Here is a 24468-nt window from a genome sequence, read left to right on the forward strand (position 1 = left end):
GTAGTTAGCGAGGTACCGGACACACAGTGAGTGCTCCACAAAGTGACTGCTATGTTGAACAGTGAACACAGAGAAGACAAAACTACACATGAAATCAAGGAAACAATGAACATGGGATTTGGGTGGTCACTGGGTGGGGGAAGTTTGAGGGAAGATGGGGGGAAGACCACTTAGCTAGATGTAAGTTATTGGAACGTTTCTAACTTTTGAGTAGGTAGGGGTTTTCAGGTCCTTATTATGTTGTTGAAAATACACACCTACTAATACATGCATCCAGGAATGTGGGACATACAAAGGTGGTATGTCAGAGACCAAAAGTTATATGAATCCAATATTGTGTACTTGATGCTCATTATATAGATGTAAATACAGATATAGGTATATAGAAATCACTGAAGAACCATAAATAAGCAAACACGATCAAGTTCGGGTGGAAAACCAGCACCAAATTCTCTACATGGCTGAAGAAAGCTCCCAATCTATGGTCTGTAGATTTTCTTAGCAGATAAAGGAAGAATTATTGCAAACGGTCTGAGAACCTAGATTCTTGCTTATATATTTTCTCAAAGGTTACTAAAGGTACAATTGCTGTCACGAGGGTATGAGCAGATTAATTCCCGGTATTCAAGAGCCTCTCATGCTGAGAGGGTTGTGAAAGCCAAGGGAGGCAGAGATGTAGACATAAAAAGTCTGGTCCCTGGGCTCCTAGCACTGAGGTGGTCTCATTACCAGCACCTGCTTGGGTTTCTTCTCTGAAACCAGCTCCACCCTCTCCGGGAGTGCCAGGTGTTCCCATAAGCCCCACAGCTGCAAACCAAATTCTGACCACGATTGGGAAACAGAAAAACAATGGAGCAAACACGGAAGTAAAATCTGTCAATAAACATTTGGGGTCATGCCCATGTGGAGGGGTCAGCCTTTGCTGGGTGGCCTGTTAAGGAAAAGAGATAAGACTTACCTGTTGGGACAGTTTGGGCTGCAGCAGCTTCTTCCTTCTTATGTGCTGAGCAGAGAAGAACTTCTGCATGCCAGTGTTTTCTGCTCTCTCCCACCTTAACACCTCCTGGTAGATCCTGGGATAAAAAGATGGTGCTGAGTCGTGGGGCTGAATGAAAGCTTAGCCTACCAAATGGCCCTGATGGGGTGGCGGGGTTGGAAGTCGACAGATCTAGAGAAGGCCCTAAGTGCCAGGTGTGAATTAAGAGCACAGAAGGGGTTCCCTGTCCTGGCCTATTCCTGTTCCTGCAATCCCAACCTCATTATCCTATAATACAGGGGACTGTGTACCCAAGCTCCATCTACACACCTTGCCCCCCATAGCCACATCTTGCCACCCTTGTGCCTAGAGGTGGGAACACCCATGGCCAGTCCACCAGGGAAGAGTGATCCTGAGGAACAGGTCTATACAGGCCCTAGAAGCAAGGAGTTCCAGATCCAAGTCCCTAAACCATAGTCTAGAAGTGGGAGTCCCAGAGCCAGGACTAGGGTAAGGTAAGTGAGGCATCTATAGTGCAAAATTTAAGGAGGGCCTCATTCTTGGGGTCACCTAGGGCCTCACCCTAGACACAGCTGGGTGGCATATGCTGTGATGGGCATGTCCCCAGGGCCCCCTGACTCCCCATCTTGTGCAGATGTGCACAGCCTGAGGGCAGCTAGAGTGACACTCCTCAAAGCATAGGCCCAAGATAGGGGTCCCTGGTACATAAATCTAAGGGGTAAAATTTAGGGAATGCTTTCCTGGTGCTGAGACAGCAGCTTAGGATTTAAACATTTTTCCTTCCCATCTCTTTATGTGATTCCCCCCGTCTCCATTTTTTTGTTTTTCTGTGAGATGACCAATCATCGTAGTGTGGCCAGGACTAGGGGCCTCCAGGGCACAAGACTTTCATTTTTATTTTTTTTTAAGATTTTTTTTTTTTAATTTATTTATGAGATACAGAGAGAGAGGCAGAGACATAGGCAGAGAGAGAGGCAGAGAGAAAGGCAGGCTCCATACAAGGAGCCTGATGTGTGACCTGATCCTGGGACTCCAGGATCACACCCTGGGCCAAAGGCAGGAGCTTAACCGCTGAGCCACCCAGGCGTACCAGGACTTTCATTTTCAGAAGAAGGAAAGTCCCTGGGAAACTGAGATGATCTAATTATCCCAGATGTCCTCCCAGCACCTAACCTGTTGTCTGGCCTAGAATTAGCACTCAACATGTATCTGTCCAATGAGTAAGCATCAGGTGGAGAATATACTGGAATGATACACACCGAAGTTGTGATAATGACTGGTTATGGAGGGTGGGGAGCAGAGGAGACTTCGACTTCACCCAAAATAGCTCTTGAAAAGGATAAATAAGACTGACAAGATATACAGTTGCCCACTGAGAATGATGGGTACAAAGATAGTTGTTATAGATAATATTCTCAGCATTTGAAAATTTTTAGTTAAATAAAAAAGCTAAAGCTCAAGAGAACCCTAAAGCTGGTCTCCCCAGCCAGCTTTATGGGGAGACTGTCATGGCGGTGTCCATCTCCCTTGGGCTCAAGCAAGCCCAGGCAGATGTACTGCCATTCTAGCACGGCCTCTTTGGGGTTGCAGGTGGGGCCACGGACCACCCTCTCCCAGACACACTGCCTCTGCAATCACCTCACCTTCTTTGGAAGCACGTTCCTGGTCATGCCCAACACCATCGATGTCCGCCAGACCGCTGAACTCTTTGCCACCTTTGAGGACAACCCCGTGGTTGTGACCACCGTGGGCTGCCTCTGTGTGGCCTACATACTTGTGGTGATCTGGGCGAAGAGGAAGGATGCTCAGGATCAGGCCAAGGTGAGGCTGCATGGCCCTTAAGAATGGGAGGAAGGAGTAGGGTGTTCCCTTGCAGTATCTCCAGGGGATGGAGCCCAGCTGGGAAGCCAAAGGACTAGTGGCAAATCCAGGTCATCCCAGGAAACCCAGCTCCTCAGCCTCATTATATGTGAAATGGCTTTTGTCATCAAATTGTCAGGAGGATTGTGTTACTGACCATTTATTGAGGATTTACTATATGCCAGGGATTATCCCATTTAATACTCCCCACAGCCCTAAGGGAAGATACTGTTTTGAGAGTCCTCAAGACCATTCTTAAGTTCAATGATTTATTAGGAGGACTCACAGAATTCAGAAAAGCTGTTATCCTCATGATTATGGTTTATTACAGTGAAGGAAGCAGATTAAAATCAGCAAAGGGAAGGGTCCAGGAGAGATCCAGCAAGAACTTTATACTCCCCAGTGGAGTTGTATGGACAGACTTCATTTTCCTAGCAATGGCATTTGACAGTACATACGAAGTATTGACAATAGGGGAAGCCCACCTGAGGCCTGGTGTCCAGGGTTTAACTGGGGGTCAGTCACATACATACAGAGTGGCCGTATGACTCAGTTTACTCAGGCTCCAGCAAAGCACTTTCCCATCACCACCTACACCCAGAGGTCAGGCTCTTACTGCATGGCCTGAAGCCCTTACCATAAACCACATTGTTAGCAGACTACCTGGATGGACCAAGGTATTCAAAGACACTCTTATCATGCTGGATATTCTGAGGACATAGGGGTTATCTTTTAGGTGCTGGCCAAGAGCCAGGCCTTTCTTTGAAATGTGTAGGGTTTGGACAGCCCAGGCCTTCTGAGGCCCCCCTTTACTGCACAGTACCTCTATCATCTTACAGAGGAAGAGACCAAAGACCAGAGAGGGCAACTAACTGGTCCAAAGCCACCTCCCTGAAGCCAGAATTCAAACCTGGATCTGCCTGACCATAAGACAGATCTGAAAATAGAAATGAGACCAAACCTCAACAAATTGCCAACAACAAAGTTCTGATTATTTTTCCAATATATGCGCCATGTCTGACATTTAGTGAGTGAGCCTTCGATAAAATTCTGTGTCTTGAGTGAGTACATCAGCGATTACAAGGATGTATCACAAAGCTCTGAAATATCCTCCATTTCCATCCTCTCCCTACACGGCAACACCTCCTAGGATGTTAAGGTGGCATAAAACTTAGTAGCGGTTGCAGCATTTATATTGCTGTCTTCAATTCACCCAAGGGATTAAACATTAATACTTTAAATGCCTCACCTGTAGGTTGGTTCTCAAGAAGCACACTCTGAAATGGAGTTGAGCAGTGTTTCATAAGGGATGCTAAGGATCAACCGCTGGGAAGGGAGAGAAGGAGGCAGGATGAGCAGAGAGAGAAACTGAGCTAGGAGCTCCAGAGATGACCAAGTTGGGTCAAGATGCCCAGGTCTCGATCATGCCCAGACACCACATCAGTCTGCCATTGTGTGTCAGCCTCCCCAGGTGGGCACATGACCTCAAGAGAGGTGGATATTGCATCCCTGGCAACAGGGGCGGGGGGGGGGGGGACGACAACCCCTCCATTGGCTAATCCGGGCAGCTCATCTGCCCACTGTAGCCTAGAGAGTCTGGCTTTGTTTTGTTTTGCTGCTAAACCACCTTAACGTTCATTCCCTTTAAATTCCCTTGGAGTTGCAATCTGGTCGCCAATGTTAGAAATTCTATATAAACAGAGTTTGTATCATTCACCAGATCAAACATTGAACATTCTCAGCTTCATACCAAGTTCATTTCCAGTCTACTTTTGAACTGTATTGAATATTAAATGCATTTTGTACTTTTTAAAAAAAGGTTTTTATTTTACTTATTCTCACCTGGTGGGATGAATAAATGACATACATAATTTTGCTCTCTCTCTTTGTCATGAATGACCAGCTCACTCTTGGCTGTTGTGTAGTGGATGAACCCACTGGACAGGGCCCTCCTAATGTCATCCTTCTGTCCAGGTGAGGGTCACAGTGCTGGAGGACAATGATCCCTTTGCCCAGTACCACTACCTGTTGACAGTCTACACTGGACACCGGAGAGGGGCAGCTACTTCCTCGAAGGTACCTGATCATTCAAGACAGCCCCCCTCCCCTGCTCTGCGTTGATTAGTGTGTCCCACCCCACAAAGCGCTTGCTGGCTCATTGTCAAGTCATTTTAGCATGGTGGATTTAGTGTTGTAAGGTGTTTTGTTTTTTTTTTTAAAGGAAAGAATCTTTTTGCCAAACAAAATATCCCCCCCAAGCCCTAATATTTAAAAATATAGAGGAAAATAGGTTAAGGGAGAGTTGAGGTCTAGCACTGTGCCTTTGGTTATCTCCCTTATCCTTACCAAAGAATAACTCAGATGGTTAATTGGTAACCTGCTCACAAATCTGCTCACATATGAAGAATCAGTAAACTGTTATTGGTGAATAAAGAGAAAACAGAATTTTTAAGAGAAAAGAGGAAATGGAAGGAAAGAAAAAAATGCCTACCATTTGAAAACAATGAGTCTTGAGTTACATTTTTTTGGATAAACTGATGAGCTGGCATCTAGCTAAGAGGTCAGGCTGAGCCATCTGTCCTTTAGCAGGCTGGCTAGAGGTAGTGAAAAAACTATCTCACTCATAAATTCTCTGAATTTCTTGAGCATTTAGCTGTGGAGCATTCAGCAGGTTGTCTCTGTAATGTCTCAGCATCCTTAGCTAAGTCTAGCCTGTGCCACATCCCTCATCAGAATATACTGTTCTCTGTGGTAGCCTTTACTAAAACTGAGGGCTCCATGGAACATAGTTTGAGAATCACTGGCACTGTGTATATTATCCTGGAGAAAGCTCTATTGTTTGTTTGTTTTTTCAAAAATGACATTAAGCTTCATTAGAGCAGAGTGTTTACTTTTTACTTTTTTTAAACTTTAAATTCAATTTGCCAACATATAGCATAATACCCAGTGCTTATCCCATCCAGGGCCCTCCTTAGTTCCCATCACCCAGTTACCCCATCTCCTCACCCCATCCACCCCATCCCTCCCCTTATGCAACACTTTGTTTCCCAGAGTTAGGAGCCTCTCATAGTTACATTTTACTTTTTAAATTTTATTTTATTTTATTTTATTTATTTATTTATTTATTTATTTAAATTTACTTATTCATTCATGAGAGACACACACAGAGAGAGAGAGAGAGAGAGAAAGGCAGAGACACAGGCAGAGGGAGAAGCAGGCTCCATGCAGCGAGCCCGACATGGGACTCGATCCCAGGACTCCAGGATCACGACCTGGGCTGAAGGTGGTGCCAAAGCTCTGAGCCACCCAGGTTGCCCTTAAATTTTATTTTTATTTATGTATTTATCTTATTTTTATTTTAAAAATTATTTTATTTTGATTTATTGCTGTGTCTTTGGTCCTCAACGAACTGTCTAACATGGAGTAAGTGCTCAGTAACTACTTGTGGAATAAACATAGGAGTTAACTTCATCCATCTAATGAAACATTCATCTCATTTCCATTTGATACTCAAAAGTCCACCAGGAAAGGAGTGAAAACTTGTTATCCACAGGCTAGTTCTCTTTCTGGAGAGTTGTAGTCACATTTCAATTTGATATTGTCTTAGTTTGGGTATCTGGCACAGGCCAGGGATGCTGCTAAACACCCTGCAATGCACAGGAAAGCCCCCAGAGTAAAAAATTATTGAGTCCAGAATGTCCATAGTGAAGAAACCCTGCTATGGAAGCAGACTCGAAACTAGGATTCCAGTGTAAGAAGCAGTGTAAGTGTAAGAAGCTGATTTGAGGGGCGGATCCTAGGACACCCCAGTAGAGGACAAGAAGCCTACAGGGAACAGAAGTAGACAATAAAGGCTGCCAAACTAGGCAGCTGGAGCTAGTCCCATGATGGGACTTTGGAAAACAGTAACCAACGTGGGCCTCAAAGTCATCCCAGCTGATGGCTGAGGGAGCTGGCTTATTTATGCACCAATCCCACCAGTCATTGGTGGAGGACAGCTCACAGTACCCTTCATTCTCTGGCTCTTCCAGTCTCTGCTCTCAGAGCCCAAACCCCCCCCCACCCCCCCACCCCCCGCCCCGGAAAGTGATGTAGCTGCTGGCAGTTGGATGTAGGTGCAGGGATTGCTATAGCAGTGAGGCTGAGGGATGTGGGCTGAGCACAGGTGGTTGAGCTGCAGCTGTTTGGCTAGGAAATCAGCATCACCTGGATGGCTACAGAAAAGCAGATTCCTGGGCCCTGTCCCCAGCATTTTTAGTTGGTAGGTCTGGAGGAGGGCCTAGGAATATGTACTTTCAAGATAATGGGCACTCATGATTTATATCTCAGTGCCAGGTGCTTTGGGAGACTGTGGGAATATAATTGTTGCCGGCGGGGGAGGGGGACATTTCCTACCCTATAGCCCTTACAAATAAATATATGAAAAGTTTTAAAAGGTTACCAAGAAATGTTTTATAACTCGTGCTGAAGATATAAATGTAGATAGTGTCATCCCAAATCTTCATATACTGAAAAATAACTCAGGCAGGTCCAAGATGGGAGGAGGAGAGAATGAAGGGGGCATGCTATGTTGGTACTCCTAGGTTTTTGGGAAATTCCAATGAAACATATCCACTAGGGCTTGGTTACCACGTGGAGTTGGCCACTCCTAGTCTCTGGATTTCAGGTGACTGTCACCCTATATGGCCTGGATGGAGAGAGTGAACCCCACCACCTGTCAGACCCTGACATCCCAGTTTTTGAGCGAGGAGGAGTGGATGTCTTCTTACTCTCCACCCTGTTCCCCCTGGGGGAACTGAAGAGCCTGCGGCTATGGCATGACAACTCAGGGGACCGGCCATCCTGGTAAGTCAGGGGTGGGCACACCATGAGAACCCACTAAATACCACACCAGAGCTGGGCACTGTGCATTTGCTGCCTGGCTGATCCTCACATGTCTCTGCAAATACATAGAATGGATTCCACTTCATAGATAGAGACACTGACGGTCAGAGAGACCTACCCATCCACAAGCCACACAGACTGGATCAATACCTAGGAGAAGGACTGGCAGTGGCAACCCTGGGGTCCAGTGCTAGCCCCACCCTTGGCATATGTGCAGTATCAACCTTCATTTAGCCCCCAGTTTCCCATCTGTAAAATGGGGATAGATGCCCGTTGTAAAGACAAATCTTGCCTACTAAGAGGACACTAAATGAGACATTGGGCTGATTCTTTAGTAGAAGAGCTAAGAACACCTGTCACAGCTGAGCACTAAGTTAAGCCTTCCTGTTTCTGTGCCTTTTCTCATTGGCTCCTCAAGGGCAAGTACTCTCATTCTTGTTTTATAGGTGGGAAAAATCTAAACTCAGAGAAGACAAGTGACTTGTCCAAGGTGACACACCTGGCAAACTCCGAGCTAAGCATCCACCTGAGGATTCTGTGTGAGGCCAAAACTAGTGACCTAAAGGAGTCATTTCCAATCTGATCACCCATCAGTGGCTTGCAACTTAAAAACAAAAAACAAAAAACAGAGCATGGGACGCCTGGGTGGTCAGCAGTTGAGCATCTGCCTTTGGCTCAGGGCGTGATCTCAGGATCTGGGATTGAGTCCCACATCGGGCTTCCTGCGAGGAGCCTTCTCTCTCTACCTATGTCTCTGCTTCTCTCTCTGTATCTCTCATGAATAAACAAATAAAATCCTAGAAAAACAAAACAAAACAGAGCACTTACACTGCTGACATACCAGCAGAGGAGAGATGATTTCATTTCTTCCCTGGGTCTCCAAGACCTAAATCAGGTTGGATGATACCCATGAAATCCTGAGTCCAAAATAGATGGTTTACTCTCTGGGTGGAAGCCTGCAGGAAGATCAGGTTGTGTGCCTAAGTTTGCACCTCCCTGAATGCATACAATTTACACAACTTGGCTTTCCTCACTTGCATCTGGTTACTGGCCGTGGGCTTACTGCCCTGCACCAGAGTTAATAGTTTCAGAATGTACCTTCTTGCAGCATATCTGCGAAAACATGGCAGCCTCCAAGAGCTGGCTCTCCACACTAGCTGAGCTCCCACATGAGGCCAATTCACCCACTGATTAGGGCATTTTGGTCAAGGCACCAAATAAGAACAGTGCAGAAAAATACGAAATCTCTCTTTTTAGGAGTTTTTGTTCTTAAATGCAGGTTTGCAAAGCTGTTACCTTCATGGTATCCAAAGAAGCCTCAACCCCTAACCTTGTCCTCAGAAGTATGGGTCTCTTCTCCAGGTATGTGAGCCGGGTGCTGGTGCATGACCTGGCTAGGGACCGGAAGTGGCATTTCCTCTGCAACTCGTGGCTGTCCATTGATGTCGGAGACTGTGTCCTTGACAAAGTATTTCCTGTGGCCACAGAGCAGGACAGGAAGCAATTCAGGTACTTTTTTTTTCTTTTTAAGGAAATGCTGTTTACCTTGTTGTTTCATCTCTAGGGAAGTTGCACTGCAATCCAATCAAAGCAAGAAAAAGCACATTTTGGCTATTGGAACTGGGTGACATTAATGACCAATTATTTTTTCTTGTTGGGATTGAGGGGCCCTGGAGGGACATGGACCCTTGGACATAGATCTTTGAGGTGGTGAAATTGTTGAACAGTTATCCATATTTCCTTACACATGTTTTAGAAAAATATATTTTATATTAGTGAACAGATGGATTTGAATGGTGATTCCATGTCAGGTCATCTGGGGCTCCTTCTTCATGCAATTTTACCCTAGATGGGTATTTCAGCATGTGTGTCCTTTGGCTTTCCTTCTTTCCACAAATGGTTAAACACATAAAAGCAAGTACAAATATATACACACACACTCATGTGTACACACACATAACACCACAGACTATTTATTTTCTATCTTTTAAAATGGCATTACTCTAAATGTCACCTTTTTTCTTTTTTTAATATTTCATTTATTTATTTGAGAGCAAGAGAGAGCACAAGTGGAGGAGAGAGGCAGAGGGAGAAGCAGGGAGAAGCTTAGCAGGAAACCTAATGTGGGGCTCTATCTCAGGACCCTGAGATCATGACCTGAGCCTAAGGCAGACACTCAAATGACTGAGCCACCCAGGTGCCCCTGTCACCTTTTTTCTTTGATGATAGACCATAAACATCCTTCCAGGACAGTAAGTTTAGGTCAAAGTTTTCCTCACTGGCTGTGCAATTTTCCACAGACTAAATGTCCCACAACTAATTCAACCATTCTTCTATCAATGGACATTTAGCCTGTTCCCAACCAATATTAAAAAAGTCAAGAGACTCCACAAAATTCTGACAAGTATGAAGATGCCAGGCCAGTGTTCCTGCTTGACTCCAATCTGCTGGAGCGGAGTACCAGCCTTCTTCTAAGAGCCATGTGTTCTCTGTGTTGCCACAGTCCTCACCTACTCCCTAATACCTTACTCCCAACACACTTGATTTAACTTGACTTTAGAGGTCCCTCTAGGCATTTGACTTTGTGACCTCTACTTTTTTTTTTAATTTTTATTTATTTTATGATAGTCACACACAGAGAGAGAGAAAGAGAGAGGCAGAGACACAGGCAGAGGGAGAAGCAGGCTCCATGCACCGGGAGCCCGACGTGGGATTCGATCCCGGGTCTCCAGGATCGCGCCCCGGGCCAAAGGCAGGCGCTAAACCGCTGTGCCACCCAGGGATCCCTGTGACCTCTACTTTAAATGGCTTCTGAGTTGGGTTCAAGAGCAAAGTCTGTTTCCAGTGAGTTTACTAAAAGGTGACTTTTCCTCCTTGCTGCCACTGTGAACAGTTGAGCCTGCAAAGGGAAGAAGTTGGAGTCACAGAGACTTGAGCCCCAGGAGAAGCAGAACATCGATGTGGGCACACAGTGCACAGTTCCACAGGCCTCCTTCTGACTGGCTGCATGCCCTTGTAAAAGTCAGCTCATCTCTCCAGGCCTCAGTTTCTACATCCAAAGAATGACTTGTTCAGTGTGCTTGCCCCAAGGGGACCTGTGCAGGTCCTGTGAAATGATGTGGGTAGCATACTTAGCACAGTGAGTGGCTCAGAGTAAGTGCTCCATTATAAGAACAGATATTATCCTCTCAATGCATCAAATGTGTGATGCCTAGAAACCAGACAAAGAGCCATCTGAAGGCAGGGCTGTGTCATTCCCCCATGAATCCTGGTGCCCAGCAGAACATGTGGCACACTGCATCAGACTCACCAAATATTTGTTGAACTGTCAGTAGTACGATGAGTAGAACAATCATGTGGAAAGTCACTGGTGTTGGTACCTGACCTTTCTCCTACGTACCTTTACTCTGCACAGCAGAGAGATGGGTCAAAGTACTTTGCAAGCCTGAAGGGTGCTGGCATTAGCCACCAGAACAGGCGCCAGCTGGAGATGTCAGTTCCACACACTCTCAGGAGAATCTGGGCTCCTGTGCAAGTCCTGTGGTTAGACTAAATTCTAGACTAACTGAATTCTAGTCTAAATTCTAGACCAACACAGATGCCTAAGGACAATATGGTGCCATTTTCAGAAACTCTGTCTTGCAATTTTGATCCTCTCAAACTGAGCCTGAAGTTAGAGCCTAGGATTTTTAACCAGTATCCTCTAATTCACCGACTATAATAAACCTAACAACATTATAGTTACATTATTATTTTGAAATTATAACAAAAATAATCATTGCTAACACTGATGAACACTCCCACATATGCCAGCTACTTTGTCAAATGCTTTACAAAAATCATTGCTTAATCCTTTCAACAATCCCATGAGGCAGGTTCTGTTATAATCCCCATTTTGCAGATGAGTAAACTGACATGCAAAGAGGAAAGGAACTTGTCTGAGGACACACTGTGAGTAGGAGGGCTGCCTAGGATTCCAACACACTCCGTTCGGAGCCCACATCATTAGCTCTAAGTGATCCTAAGATGCTACATGTCTTCCACATTAGAGAACATAGAGGATAAATCTTAGAAACAAACCCCTCCCTCTTATGCTAATATTGCTCTGAAGAGACCAGTCTTCTCCCATCCCTGCCCCCTACCCCGCCTTTTCACAGCCACCTGTTTTTCGTGAAGACCTCCACGGGCTTCCAGGATGGACACATCTGGTACTCCATCTTCAGCTGCTCAGCTAGGAGCAACTTCACCCGTGTCCAGAGGGTGTCCTGCTGCTTCTCTCTGCTTCTCTGCACCATGCTGACCAGCATCATGTTCTGGGGTGTTCCCAAGGACCCAGCTGAGCAAAAGATGGACTTGGGTAACTCACAATGTCATGACAGAGCTAGTGGCCAGTGGGTGCCACATAACTCCCAAGGTCCCAAGACCACCTTCAGGTTCAGTAATTCCCTAGAACTATTCACAGAAGTCAGAAACACCATTAAGCTCATTATAGACATAAGATAGAGATTAAAACCAGGAAAGGAAAGAGGCACATGGGGCAGGGTCCAGGTAGGGACCAGGTAGGACTTCCAGTTGTCTTCTCCCAGGGGAGCTATGACAATGCTCACTCTTTCTGACAATGATGTGTGACAACATACATGGAGTATTGCCAACCAGGGACGCTCACCTGAGCCCTAGTGTCCAGAATTTTTACTGGGGCTTGCTCACATAGACATGTCTGACCCCCACATGGCTGACCTTAGCATCCAACCTCTCCAGAGACTGAGGTGATACTGTGTGGCCAAGGCCTACATCATAAATCACTCTTAACATAGACTATACAGTGTGGCCCAAGATCTCAGGTAAACAAAGGTGAACCTACCAGACAGAACATCTCAAGAGCTTAGAGGTCACCTCCCAGGAGCCACTCAAGGGCAAGACCTCTCTCTGGGCAAGATTAATCTTTACTGTGCAGCCACTTTCTGGAAGCAGTGGAGGAGACTTTCCCATGGACCCTTTCCTTCCTCTGTTCTAGGTAAAATTGAATTCACCTGGCAGGAAGTAATGATTGGACTGGAGAGCTCTCTCCTCATGTTCCCTATCAACCTCCTAATTGTTCAGATCTTTCGAAACACCCATCCTCGGGTCACTAAGGAGCAGAAAACTGGGAAATGGGACAGAGGCCCCCTCAATCTGGCCTCCTCACTGCAGCCCATGGAGGATGGTCTTCTGACACTTGAAGTGGTGACCAAGGCATGTCTTCAACCTTGGCGGTGTGAGGGTGCTTGGGCCTGGGCAGAAATGGTGGGAGGGAGTCCTGGGGCTTGAGGCCCGGCAATCCACCCCATGATGTCTGACAGCATCAGTCACCAAGGTTCATCAACAGGCACACACGTTCAGTTGTGCACATATATACATGTGTACACACACATACACATTGTGCAGGTGCATGTGTATACATGCACATATATATACAAAGACATACACACATATATACCTTTGTATACCTGTACATGTACACACATGCATATGCACACACACCATACACATATACACATGCACACATACATACACACAAACACCTACATATATATACGCGCACACACGTTTTGTGTTCCTAGTGCATACAAAATATTAAACTTTTACACTTTTATCATAGATCCCAGCTGGATCCCTGGATCCCCACAGAAGGGACTCCCTTTGCATTCATTCACTTAATAAACATTTACCGAGCACCTAATACATGACATACTTTGAGAAAAAGAGCCTGGAATGAGCCAGTTTGAATCCTAGAAAAGGGATTTTATAGGTGACAAAATGGAAGCTTGGGATGATCCAACATGATATCTCAGTGGGCAAAGCTGGGATTCAAACCCAAACTGCCAGGCGCCGGGGTGAATGCTCTTAACCACTATGCTGCCCCCTCACCTTTAGCTCACCTTTCCCTTACCCAACCTGGGCTGACTTGCAGGATATGTGGAGACTTGTCAGCAACCTGTTTAAAGCTCTGAAAGTGCCACCACCTGCCTCTGGCTGGGACTCAGCAACCTTAACGGACATCAATCAACTGCTGGTCTTGATGGAAGATGTCATCTGTCTACAGAACATGGAAGGGCAGGAGTTCTGGGAGGAAGCCAAACAGAGAGAGGACCCTTTAATACTGCCTCTTGGGTCTCTACAAGTGAAAGGTAAGTCCTGATGTGTCTGGGCTGAGAAAGGGGGCATGTCTGGGCCAGGTGGAGGCAGGTCTGTATCACTAGGGAGTGAAGTCCTACTTGGTCTCCCTCACTGATCTCCACTGCAACCACTTGCTATCACCTCCCACTGTGCACACAGGCAACCCGCTCTCTTTACGATACCAAGCTGCCTTGCCATTAAAGACCTTTACTCATGTACCTGTCCTTTCATTGAGAATATTCTTTCTCTTCTCCTCTCTTAGCTAATTCCTAATCAGACTTTAGTTTGTAAAGGAGTGTTTTAAGCACTCCTTCCTCAGGGGGGCAACCCCATACTTCAGGCCACAACAGATCTCCAGACACATACTGTTTAGCCCCTAGGTGTCTCTTGCATTGCTTTTACACAGCCTGCTGCCAAATCATGACTTGTGTGACGAGCTGTTTAAAATCTGCAACCATCCTGGCCCCATGTAGCTACTGAGCACTTGAAATGTGGCTGGTGTGATGGGAAAACTACATTTCTTATCTTAATTTCAATAAATTAAGGGGGCCAGTGGCTATCATACTGGCTGGTGAGGGTTAAGAATGCTGCCATTTTTAGCGCACCAGGCTAACCACTAAACCTTGTTTAGAATACAGACATAGGGTCTACACAATGGGGAATTTGAATTCATAAACTCTTCATCCACCCCTCTGATATAGTGGATTTCATTTTTGTAGCTAAGGCCAGAATCTGCAGTTTGAACCAGTCACTCAGGTGACTTAAAAGCACACTGAATGTTGAGAGTCAATGACCTCAAAACAAGATCATATGTCCTTACTGGCTGGGCCCATGCTGACTCTGTGGTCAGCCCAACCTTGACCCCATGCTCCAGCTACCCTGCAGGATTTGTCCCAGAGAGCCGGGCTTGGGCTATGAAGGCAGTTCTGCGGGAACTCTGCTCATACCTGCACTGGACATCTGGCCTTGAATTTGGGGGCTTTGGTGTTCATAGCAGAGGCCTTAGACTATGGACTCTTGAGTCAGTCAGGCCCTGGGACTCCCCCAGCTGCAAAAACAGCTGTGCAACCTTGGACAAGTTGCTCAACCTATGACTTAGCTTATTCGCCTGTAAAATGGGAGTATTGATCCACCTTGCCTCTTGGCTCATTCCGAGAACTGAATGAGGTCATAAGACACATGAAAAGTTTAGACTCAGCCTGATACAAAGCAGGCATTCAGTAGGTGGTGTTACAATTGATCGGGAGTGATGGTATCTTCCAGAAACATTGCCAGAGGGCTTGCAACATAAAGGCTGCTGATGTCAGAACCTGCAGCTGTGGCTTCTGCAAGGAGGCTGAGGGAGGAGGCCTGAGTCAGAGGGAGGCCCCAGACCTTCACCGTCATCTAGCCCAAGCCTAGCTGTACCCTTCACAATGCTGGTTACCTTCCCACTCATTCACTTCTCACTGGTGACCTTGAGGAGCTGTGGGAGAGGTGATCTCTCCTGCCACTTCCCCTATCTAGCTTCACATACCTCTTGCAAATATAAACACTGGTCTGATCAACCTGGGCCCTTACTGCTCTGGGAGAAGGTGCCCCTGGGCTCCAGAGTCCTAGGCCTGGTTCTGCTGGGAGAGGCCAAGCTCCCCCATGGTCTCTCCAGGTCAAAGCATGGGGAATAGTGGAAATGTTCAGGTTTGTTTTTTTTCTTGCAATGAGTAATTTAAAACAAAAAAAAAACCTTTGTTTTAAAACTTTTTAGGAAGCTAAAATTAAAAAAAAAAAAACAATTGTAGGGAAATATTCATGAGATAATTGGGGAAAGAGGTGACCATGTGTGTATTTCATCTGATTAAGGGATTATTGTTACTGAAAAGTTGAAAATGACATCATGGTTTTATTTTTAAAGAGTCCCTATCTTCTGTAGAAGCCTACTGCAATATTTAGTGACATGACCTGGGCCTTGGAATTTGCTTCAAAATCACCCATGTGTTGGGATCCCTGGGTGGCTCAGTGGTTTGGTGCCTGCCTTCAGCCCAGGGCATGATCCTGGAGTCCCAGGATCAAGTTCCATGTCGGGCTCCCTGCTTGGAACCTGCTTCTCCCTCTGTGTATGTCTCTGCCTCTCTCTGTCTCTCATGAATAAATAAATAAAATATTTGAAAAAAACAAAAAACAAAATCACCCACGTGGAGAGAGTGGGCTGGGTGCCAGGGAAGCAAGACTGGCCACGAGTTGATAATTTTTTTTTTTTTTTACGAGTTGATAATTTGAGTGGTGGGTGTGTGCAGGTTTATCTCATTATTCCATTATTCTACTTTTAAGTTTAACATTTTTCATAATAAAAATAAGTTGAAAACAAAAGATTAAGACTAAAACAATCTTTGTCACCAGGCAAATCTTGTATATATTATTTGCTGATGAGATAACACCATGTCTAGGATTTGCTTTAAGGTATTCCAAAAAGAGAAAAAAGTTGTGTGTGTGGGGGGGGGGTAGTTTGCAGAGACAAAACAAGATTGGCAAAAGGTTGTGGCAGCAGGTGATAGGTATTTATTCTGTTTTCTTTTGTCGATATATTAGGAAATTGTGAGAGTTGAACATACGAATCCTAACTGGCCATGGCAGCCTGGCACCTTTCCCCATCTTTCTCAGCCTAGATCTCTCATGGCATGGCACATAGTAAGTGCTCAACATAAGGAAGCTGTTACTAACACCACTGTTTTTATGGCAGGCAGTCTGCTCCGTCATTCGGCACCAGCTGATGCTCTCTCTCCCTTGCCCTCCAGAACGAATGCAATGCCTGATGCCGGAGGTAGTCCCAAGTGACTCCCTGAAGGACAATGCCTACAAACAGTGTCTCTACCTTCAGCTGGAATACATGGAGCAAGAACTTCAGCTGGTGGGACCCCATGGCTTCCCGCAGGGCCAGAACCACACCCGGGCCCTCAGCCAACTGCAGATGCTGAAGGGCCGCCTGCGAGGACAGCTGGGCACCCCACCCCCAGCATACACTGGGTAATCCACTCCCCTGGGTGCTGAGTGGGCACCTGCCCCCAGTGGGGGAGCCTGCAGAGAGAGCGTATCCGAGGCCACCTCGGAAGGATGTTCACCCAAATCTCCCCAGGCAGAAGTGATTCAGGATTCCTGTACAAATTCAGGGAGGAAGGATTTGAATAGGGCTATTTGCCAAAGGCAGTTGTAGTTTACAGTTTAGAACCATATTCATGTGGGCTGTTTCCTAATTGTGCACCCTTGGACAAGTCCCTCAACCTCTCTGAGCTGCAGTGTCCTCATCTGTAAAATGGGAATAATTCCTACCTCCTAACTCAAAACACATTTTTAAACATAATCAGTGAAATCTGAGTACACAGGCTATTAGATGACACTGAGGAATTACTGTTAATTTTGATTGGTGTGACAATGGCACTGTAATTCAGTAAGAACATCATTTTTGAGAAATATTCTGAATTAGGGATGATTTCACATTATGTCTAGAATTTATTTTTAAATATCCCAGCAAAAAATAAAATAAATAAACCCAAAAACCAAAATGGAGAGAGGGAGGGAGAGAGACACTGAAGATAGATGGGATAAGCATAACAGGGAAGTGATGGCTGTTGAATGGCTGTTGAGCTAGTTGTTGGAGGTATGTAGTGCTCACTGATTTTTGTATGATGAGAAATTTTCATAATAAAAACTTTAGAAAAAATTATAGAGTACCAGCCTTCTAGGCTTCCCATGAATAATCTAGCACTTTCTATATTCAATAGGTCTTCTAAACCCATGAATAACAGAGCAAATCTGTGCAAAGCACTTCATGTGGGGACTGGCTCTGAAGCACTGAATAAATGTGACCTCAACAGAACAAAAGTCTACCTGCCAGATAGAATACAGAACAGCCCTTTGAGTAGGATATGAGATACAGAGGAGAAAACTGAGAGTCTAAGAGGTCAAAGAGCTTGGCCCCAGCCAGAGAGCTGGTGGGGGTGAAGTGGGATTTGAACTTGAGCCCAGAGGGTGCCACTCTGATCACACCCACCCTGCTTTACAGCTTCCGGATGGCCAGCAAGCCTCCTCGTGGCCTGCCCTGGTGGTGCGTCCTAGTGGGCTGGCTCCTGGTGGCGGCCACAAGTGGCGTGGCAGCCTTCTTTACCATGCTCTACGGCCTGCACTACGGGCGGGCCGGCTCCCTCAAATGGCTCATCTCCGTGGCCATCTCCTTCGTGGAGAGCGTGTTCATCACCCAGCCTCTGAAGGTGAGGCTGCCCTTGACGCCTGTGCCCACACTCTCCTTTCTCCCAGCTGCTCTGTCCTTAGGCTCAGCCATTCTTTATCTGTTCATTACAAACCTACACAGTACCTTGTCTGTGCCTTGCTGGGGGGAAAATGATAATGAAGTTAATCACCATAATAATCCAAGCACTGGGATTGGGGCTGGGGAGGGGGGTGTGTACAGAGACTAGGCCAGGCCAGGCAGCTCACCAAGATGTGGTAAGTCAGAGTCACAGTCACCCTCAAGAGGGTCCTCATCTCCGTACTAAAAATGATAACCTGAGATTAGGAAGGTAAAGTCACAAACATCTTGTGCTAGGTCACATGTATAAATATGAATAATACCATATTTCCTCAATTCTAGAAGTCCTTTTAATTGTGAGGTAGGCCAGCAATTTGTAGGAACTTTATCTTTAGAAAAAACAAAACAAAACAAAACACCAAGTCATTAAATACGTGCATTATTTGGAAGATGCACTCCTATCTCTGAAATGTAAAGTTACTGTCAGAGTTGGAGAAATACTGAGCCACAGCTCCCCCTGGAAGGAATCAGGTGGTAGGAATATATCATTGCACTGGGGTAGGGGGTGGGGGCTGCAGAAAGGAGAGGATATTTACAGTGAATCTGGACGCCTATGAGACTCTCCAAATCTCACCCCCATCGCATCCATTAGTTCCCCAGTTCTGCCCCCAATAGCCTTTATCAGAAGATTTAAACAACTCCTGACATCTCTAATCTAGTCTGAGAATAGTAAGAATAGAGTCACGAGCCATTTTGGTCCCAACCAAAGCACAGAATCCTTCTAAGCTCATGCATTTAGGTGCAGAGATGAAGGCATGGATGGAATGAATTACTTAATACAGAAGAAAGGGAAGGGACGGAGGGAGAAGGGAGATGGAACTCAGCACTAGAGGTAGTATAAGACATAAGAGGGTCCACCAGCAGGGGGGGCGCAGGTGGGAAAGCTGGTATGAGAAGCAGGGGGAGCTCAGGATTCACTGGCTCTGCTTGGTGGCCAGGTGCCCTGGCCCTCTCCTTTCACAGCCACATCCCTTCTCAGCACAGGATGGGCTGGTTCCCATCTGACTTCCCCAGAGCATGGCTTCTGTGCCCAGGACACAGTTGATAGTTTCCATCCCAGGCCTGGGTTTCATAGCAGGTGTTTTCCAGGTGCTGGGCTTTGCTGCCTTCTTCGCACTGGTCTTGAAGAGAGTGGAGGACGAGGAGGAGCCCGTGGCCTCCCTCCCAGGACGTCTGTCTAGCCCAGGTAATGGCGCACAGGCAGAGGCAGGGTCCTGGAACCCAATGAAGCTAAGACAGTCCTATAGAGCCCAGCTGCTGAGCTTCTTGCCCCATCAATCCTTCACCCCTGATTGGAGAAGCACCCCCAAACCATCCAAAACCAAACGACTCCTTCCTGTCTCTAGAGCAACCTTGTTCCTTCTCTACCCCAGCCTTTCTCTCTGGTCATGCACCCAAGCATGACCCCTTGGCCAGAAGAGGCCCCTTGGGGGCCGAGCTCTGCATGGCTGTCATTCTCTGTGTAATCACAAGCAAGGAGCTTTCTCCTCCAAGGCTCAAGGCCCTGGTCTTAGAACAAAAACCAAAACAGAACATGCTTGAGGTGAGCTGCAGAGAGTTCAGGGACAAGGGTCTGCAAACCACAGCCAGGAGGCCAAATCTAGCTCACTGCTTGTTCTCATAAATGAAGTTTTATTAGAACAGCGCCATGCTGACCCCTGTCAGAGGAGGCCACTGAGCAGCCCCCTGCACCCCAACCTGGTTTCATACTTCCCAACCTAAACTCCTGAGAATGCCTACAATAAGACAATCATAAAAACTAGCAAACAGAACAGAATCAACACTCTAGTACTCTATGCACATATTCTGACATTCAGGGAAAATGAAACGGGAGCAAATATACAAAAGGCACACCGACATTATTGCACTGACCTTATTATATAGTGTGGTTACCTCCTCGATGGGCCTGTATTCTTCCACTCTAAGATAGGGTTTGGGTTTGTTTTTTGTTTTGGCTTTGCAGATCCAAAAGGTCCATTAAAATATTCTTCCCAAGACAAAAGAGTAATTTTTGTCCAAAGAGACGCCAGCTTCCAGAACAATTAAATATTCATTCAGTCATTCCTCTGGCAGCCACCCAGGGAGTACTTGCCGTGTGCCAGACAGTTTGATGGCTTAGGAACATGATTTACATAAAATCCACTCGCTGCAAGTGTACAATTCATTGATTTTAGTAGATTTCTACAACTGTGCAACCACTGTCTTAATTCAGATTCGGAACAGCTCCATCACCCCTCAGAAGGTTCCCTCTTGACCATCTGAAGCCAATCTCTGCTCTCACCCTAGGCAATGCAGCACTGGATAATGGAGCAGGTTGCCTTTGGAAGGTACAGCCCACTTAGGGAGACCCATTAAACAAGTTAACAACACAAGTGTGAAATGTAAGGAGAACTTGGAGAGAGACCAGGAGAATGCAGGCTCCTCTGCTGAGGTGGTAACTACATTGGCTCCTGGAGCCTGGCAAAGGGAGGGACTGCACCCTGGACCCTTGCAAAGGCCCCTGAGAAAGGACAGAGCTTGTCATTTTACAGTGATTACTGACAGTGTAGCCCAAGCATAAGGAATTAGGAGGAGAATGGTTCAAAATGAGGGCAGAGAGGTAGGTGGGGAGCACAGCCTTGAGGCACCCGGGAAGTGCTGGGGTTTTGGAGGGCTGCTACATAGGACAGAAGCATGGTCTGTCTTGTGCTCTGAGAAAGATTACAGAGGCTGCTCTTAGGAGACCAGAAGTAGTGGGTCAAAAGTAAAAGTGGGGAAAAGACTACTGGAATGATCCAGACAAGAGGTGACATGGGCTGGCCGTGGGGGATGGAAAGAAAGGCATGGATTCAAAAGACAGTTGGGACAGTACACCCCTATCGGAACGGCTAAAGTAAAAAGTGGTGATAATACCAAATGCTGACAAGGATGCAGAGAATATGGGGCACTCACACACTGCTGGGAATATAAAATGGTACAGTCACTCTGGAAAAGTTTGGCCGTTCCTTTCAAAACTAAGAATGGATTCACCATATGCCCCAGCAAGTGCATTCTTGGGCATTTATCCCAGAGATATGAAGACTTATTCCCATGCAGAGAATAAGTCATGTTCACAGCAGGTTCATTTGAAATAGCTAAATGGCCGCTCCTAGGAATCTACCCAAGAGACATGAACATATATGTCTATACCAACATCTGTACATGAATGTTCATAGTAGCATTATTCATAACAGCCAGAGCTAGAAATAATTTAGGTGTGAGTGCATAAGCAAACAGGAGTGTATCCATACCAAAAAAAGGAACTAAATACTAATTACACAACAACATGGATGGACTCCAAACCATTATGCTAAGTGAAAGAAACCAGACACAAGAAACGAGGCACTGTAGGATTCCATCTAAATCTAAGATCCAGAAAAAAATCTATAGAGACAGAAAGCAGATTAATGAGGCTGAGGGTGGAACAGGCTGGAAGTAGGAACGGACTTCACAGGGACGTGAGGGAACCTTCTGGGTTGATGAAGATGTTCTAAAACTGGGTTGTGGTGATGGTTGCCCAACTCTGTACATGTACTTGAAATCACCGAAGGAGGTAGCCTTCTAATGGGAAAATTTATGAAAACCATAGCTCGATGAAGTGACTTGAAAAAGAAGATATTTAGAATTAGACATGACAGGACTTTGAAATATAAATTACCCTCCTTCTTCCATCTGTTATGGTTTCAGGAAGACTGAGACCTGTCCTAGGGTCCAGGAGCACAGGGTGGGGAGGGCCTTGTGCTTTCAGTACTAAGAGAATCCTCCAGCTGGAGGAGGAACAGCATTCTGAGCACTGGGATGGTGGGGCAGAGGCATGGAGGGCAGCCCCGGAAAATGGCTCCTGAGGAGGAGGGATGATAGATCCTGATGTTCCTTGTGCGAGGGGACACTTCTGGATGCAAAAGTAGAGGCTGGTTCTACTGTCCTCGTGCCCTTGCTTTCACAGACCCTACTGCCTTGTTCCGAGCACGAAGATGCAGCAGAAAGGACATTTACCAGCCACCTTTGACCACTGACATCGAGAAGATGAAAACCACCCATCTCAAGGAACAGAAGGCATTTGCCTTCATCAGAGAAATCTTGGGTAAGCAACCAACGTCACCCACAAGCAGTCTCCCCACTCGCTGGTTGTCAGCACAGAACTGAAGAAGCCCCAGCTTCTCCCCTACACTTAAAATCCCTTGGTGGCCCCACGTGGCCCTTAGGATAAAATCTGAACTCCCTACCGTGGCTCTGCCCACCCTGGGTCACCTCTCCCAGCCCTCTGTGCCCTGAGCTGTGGTCACACCATGTTCTGCAGCTCCTAGGACTCCTTGCACTCTCTGGACCCCAGGCCCTTCCCCAGGCTAATCTAATCTGCCTGGAAAGTACCTTCTCTCCTCCCTGTCTTTTCTTCTGGCTAATTCCTTGTTTTTTAATTCTCAGCCTGAAGGCTTCAGAAAGGCTCTCCAAGGCTACTGACCAGGGGCTTCCAAACACCACAGTGTATCTTAGTCTGGGTTCCTCCCATAAGCAGATTGGGGTATAAGTAGTTGGTTTGGGAGGTGATCCTGGGAAACACAGTAGAGTAGAGGAAAGTACAGGAGAAAGAAGGGAAGCAATAGAAACTGAGCTGATGAGTGGGTTCCATGTGGGAACTGGAGCTCAGTCCTGTGGGGACCTCTGTGGGGGCATGTAGTACACACCCCCAGGTTGTCACTCACAGGTCACTGGTGAGGGCTGCTCCCGGGGAGGACATTGACCCTGTAGCACTCCCACCTTGCCTTCCCAATGTCTGAGCACATAGGGCCAGACAAATGCAGAGAGCAGGGGAGCCTGCATAGGAGTAGCAGCATATTACAGAATGAAGAGAGCCCAGGGGTGTGGGCAGAGCCCCAATTCATCCCAGGGAGGGGGTTTTTGGGATGCATATTCCCAGGCCCTGGATCCAGAGATTCTGGGTAAGGGTCTGCATCCCCCACATCCTGATGGCTGCATCCTAAACTAAATCTTTGTATGTGAAGGGCCCTTACATCATACTCACCTGTCCATAGGTGAGCTCCATGAGGGCAGAGAACACAACTGTCATTTTCATTGCTCCATCCTCAGCATTGCACCATGACGGAGCCTCATTTTTAAAAGATTCTTTTCCAGAAGCATTTATGTAGCATGCATTCTGGGCAGGCACTATTCTTAAGTGCTTTATAAATATTAATTTGTTGACTCACCATCACAACTTTGTGAAATAGAATTATTACCCCCATTTCACAGAGGAGGAGAGTAAAGCAGAGGGGTTAAGTCACTTGTGAAAGGCACATGGCTTGGAAGTGGCAGAGTGAGGATTTGAACCCAGGCAGGAAGCTCATGATCTGTGGACTTCATTCATTCCCACTAAGGATTGGTTCCATTGTCACTAGGGGGTTGAGTAGCTGGTCTGCAAGACCTCGACTATTCTGAGCCACGTACCACTTCATTTCTTGCCTTTGGCTTGGTGGAAGTTGGGGACCCTACCTGACCAGGGGCTATGCCTCCCTTCTCAGCATACCTGGGCTTCCTGTGGATGCTGCTGCTGGTTGCCTATGGGCAGAGGGACCCCAGCACCTACCACTTCAACAGACACCTGGAGCACAGCTTCACTCAAGGCTTTTCAGCTGTGTTAAGCTTCAAGGAGTTCTTCATGTGGGCCAACACCACCCTCGTGAGCAACCTGTACAGTCATTACCCAGGTCCTCTCCCCTCACCCCAGGACGTGTGTCAGCCCCCTTGTGTAGACTCCTTTCTAGGAACAAGAGTGAGCCACTGTCACCATCAGCCTTACAGAGAACTGATAACCACAAGGCCATATGCTTTGAAGGAGAAACCCTCAAAAGGGTGTGTGTGTGCATGAGAGACGGGTCCTAACTCTTCCCTGATGCAGAGTGGAGGGCTTCGTAAATCAGAGATAACCAAGCATGAATCGGCTAGGCAGAAATAGTATACCAGACAGAAAGACAATGTGAGAAAAGGCAAGTCTGAAACATCACAGCACGTTCCTGGAATTATAAAGCATTGAGTGTGGCTGCAGTATAAGGTATGAGTTGAGGACCAGTGAAAAGCAAAGCAGGAGAGAGAAATAGGAGCCAATCATGAAGGGTCTCAGAAGTTCATATTTTATGCTTAAGGAAATGAGAAGGTATTGAACAGTTTCTCCATGAGGGAGTAACATAATCAAATTTGCATTTAAGAAGGATCATTC

General features: G+C 46.4%; 1 protein-coding gene across 1 annotated transcript in view; it reads left to right on the forward strand.

Annotated features, from left to right (window-relative positions):
• The window catches only part of PKD1L2 (polycystin 1 like 2), an 88182-nt gene that overhangs the window by 49003 nt on the left and 14711 nt on the right, over positions 1 to 24468 (forward strand). Inside the window, exons 23-34 of the mRNA XM_025428757.3 lie at positions 2588 to 2818; positions 4832 to 4933; positions 7524 to 7702; positions 9104 to 9250; positions 11899 to 12098; positions 12756 to 12973; positions 13692 to 13908; positions 16669 to 16897; positions 17934 to 18138; positions 19326 to 19422; positions 22201 to 22338; positions 23774 to 23959. Of these exons, the coding sequence (XP_025284542.1) occupies positions 2588 to 2818; positions 4832 to 4933; positions 7524 to 7702; positions 9104 to 9250; positions 11899 to 12098; positions 12756 to 12973; positions 13692 to 13908; positions 16669 to 16897; positions 17934 to 18138; positions 19326 to 19422; positions 22201 to 22338; positions 23774 to 23959 (2149 nt within the window). The remainder of the gene's footprint in view (positions 1 to 2587; positions 2819 to 4831; positions 4934 to 7523; positions 7703 to 9103; positions 9251 to 11898; positions 12099 to 12755; positions 12974 to 13691; positions 13909 to 16668; positions 16898 to 17933; positions 18139 to 19325; positions 19423 to 22200; positions 22339 to 23773; positions 23960 to 24468) is intronic.

The sequence above is a fragment of the Canis lupus genome, chromosome 5, assembly GCF_003254725.2.
Source record: "Canis lupus dingo isolate Sandy chromosome 5, ASM325472v2, whole genome shotgun sequence".
Taxonomy (NCBI): Eukaryota; Metazoa; Chordata; class Mammalia; order Carnivora; family Canidae; genus Canis; species Canis lupus.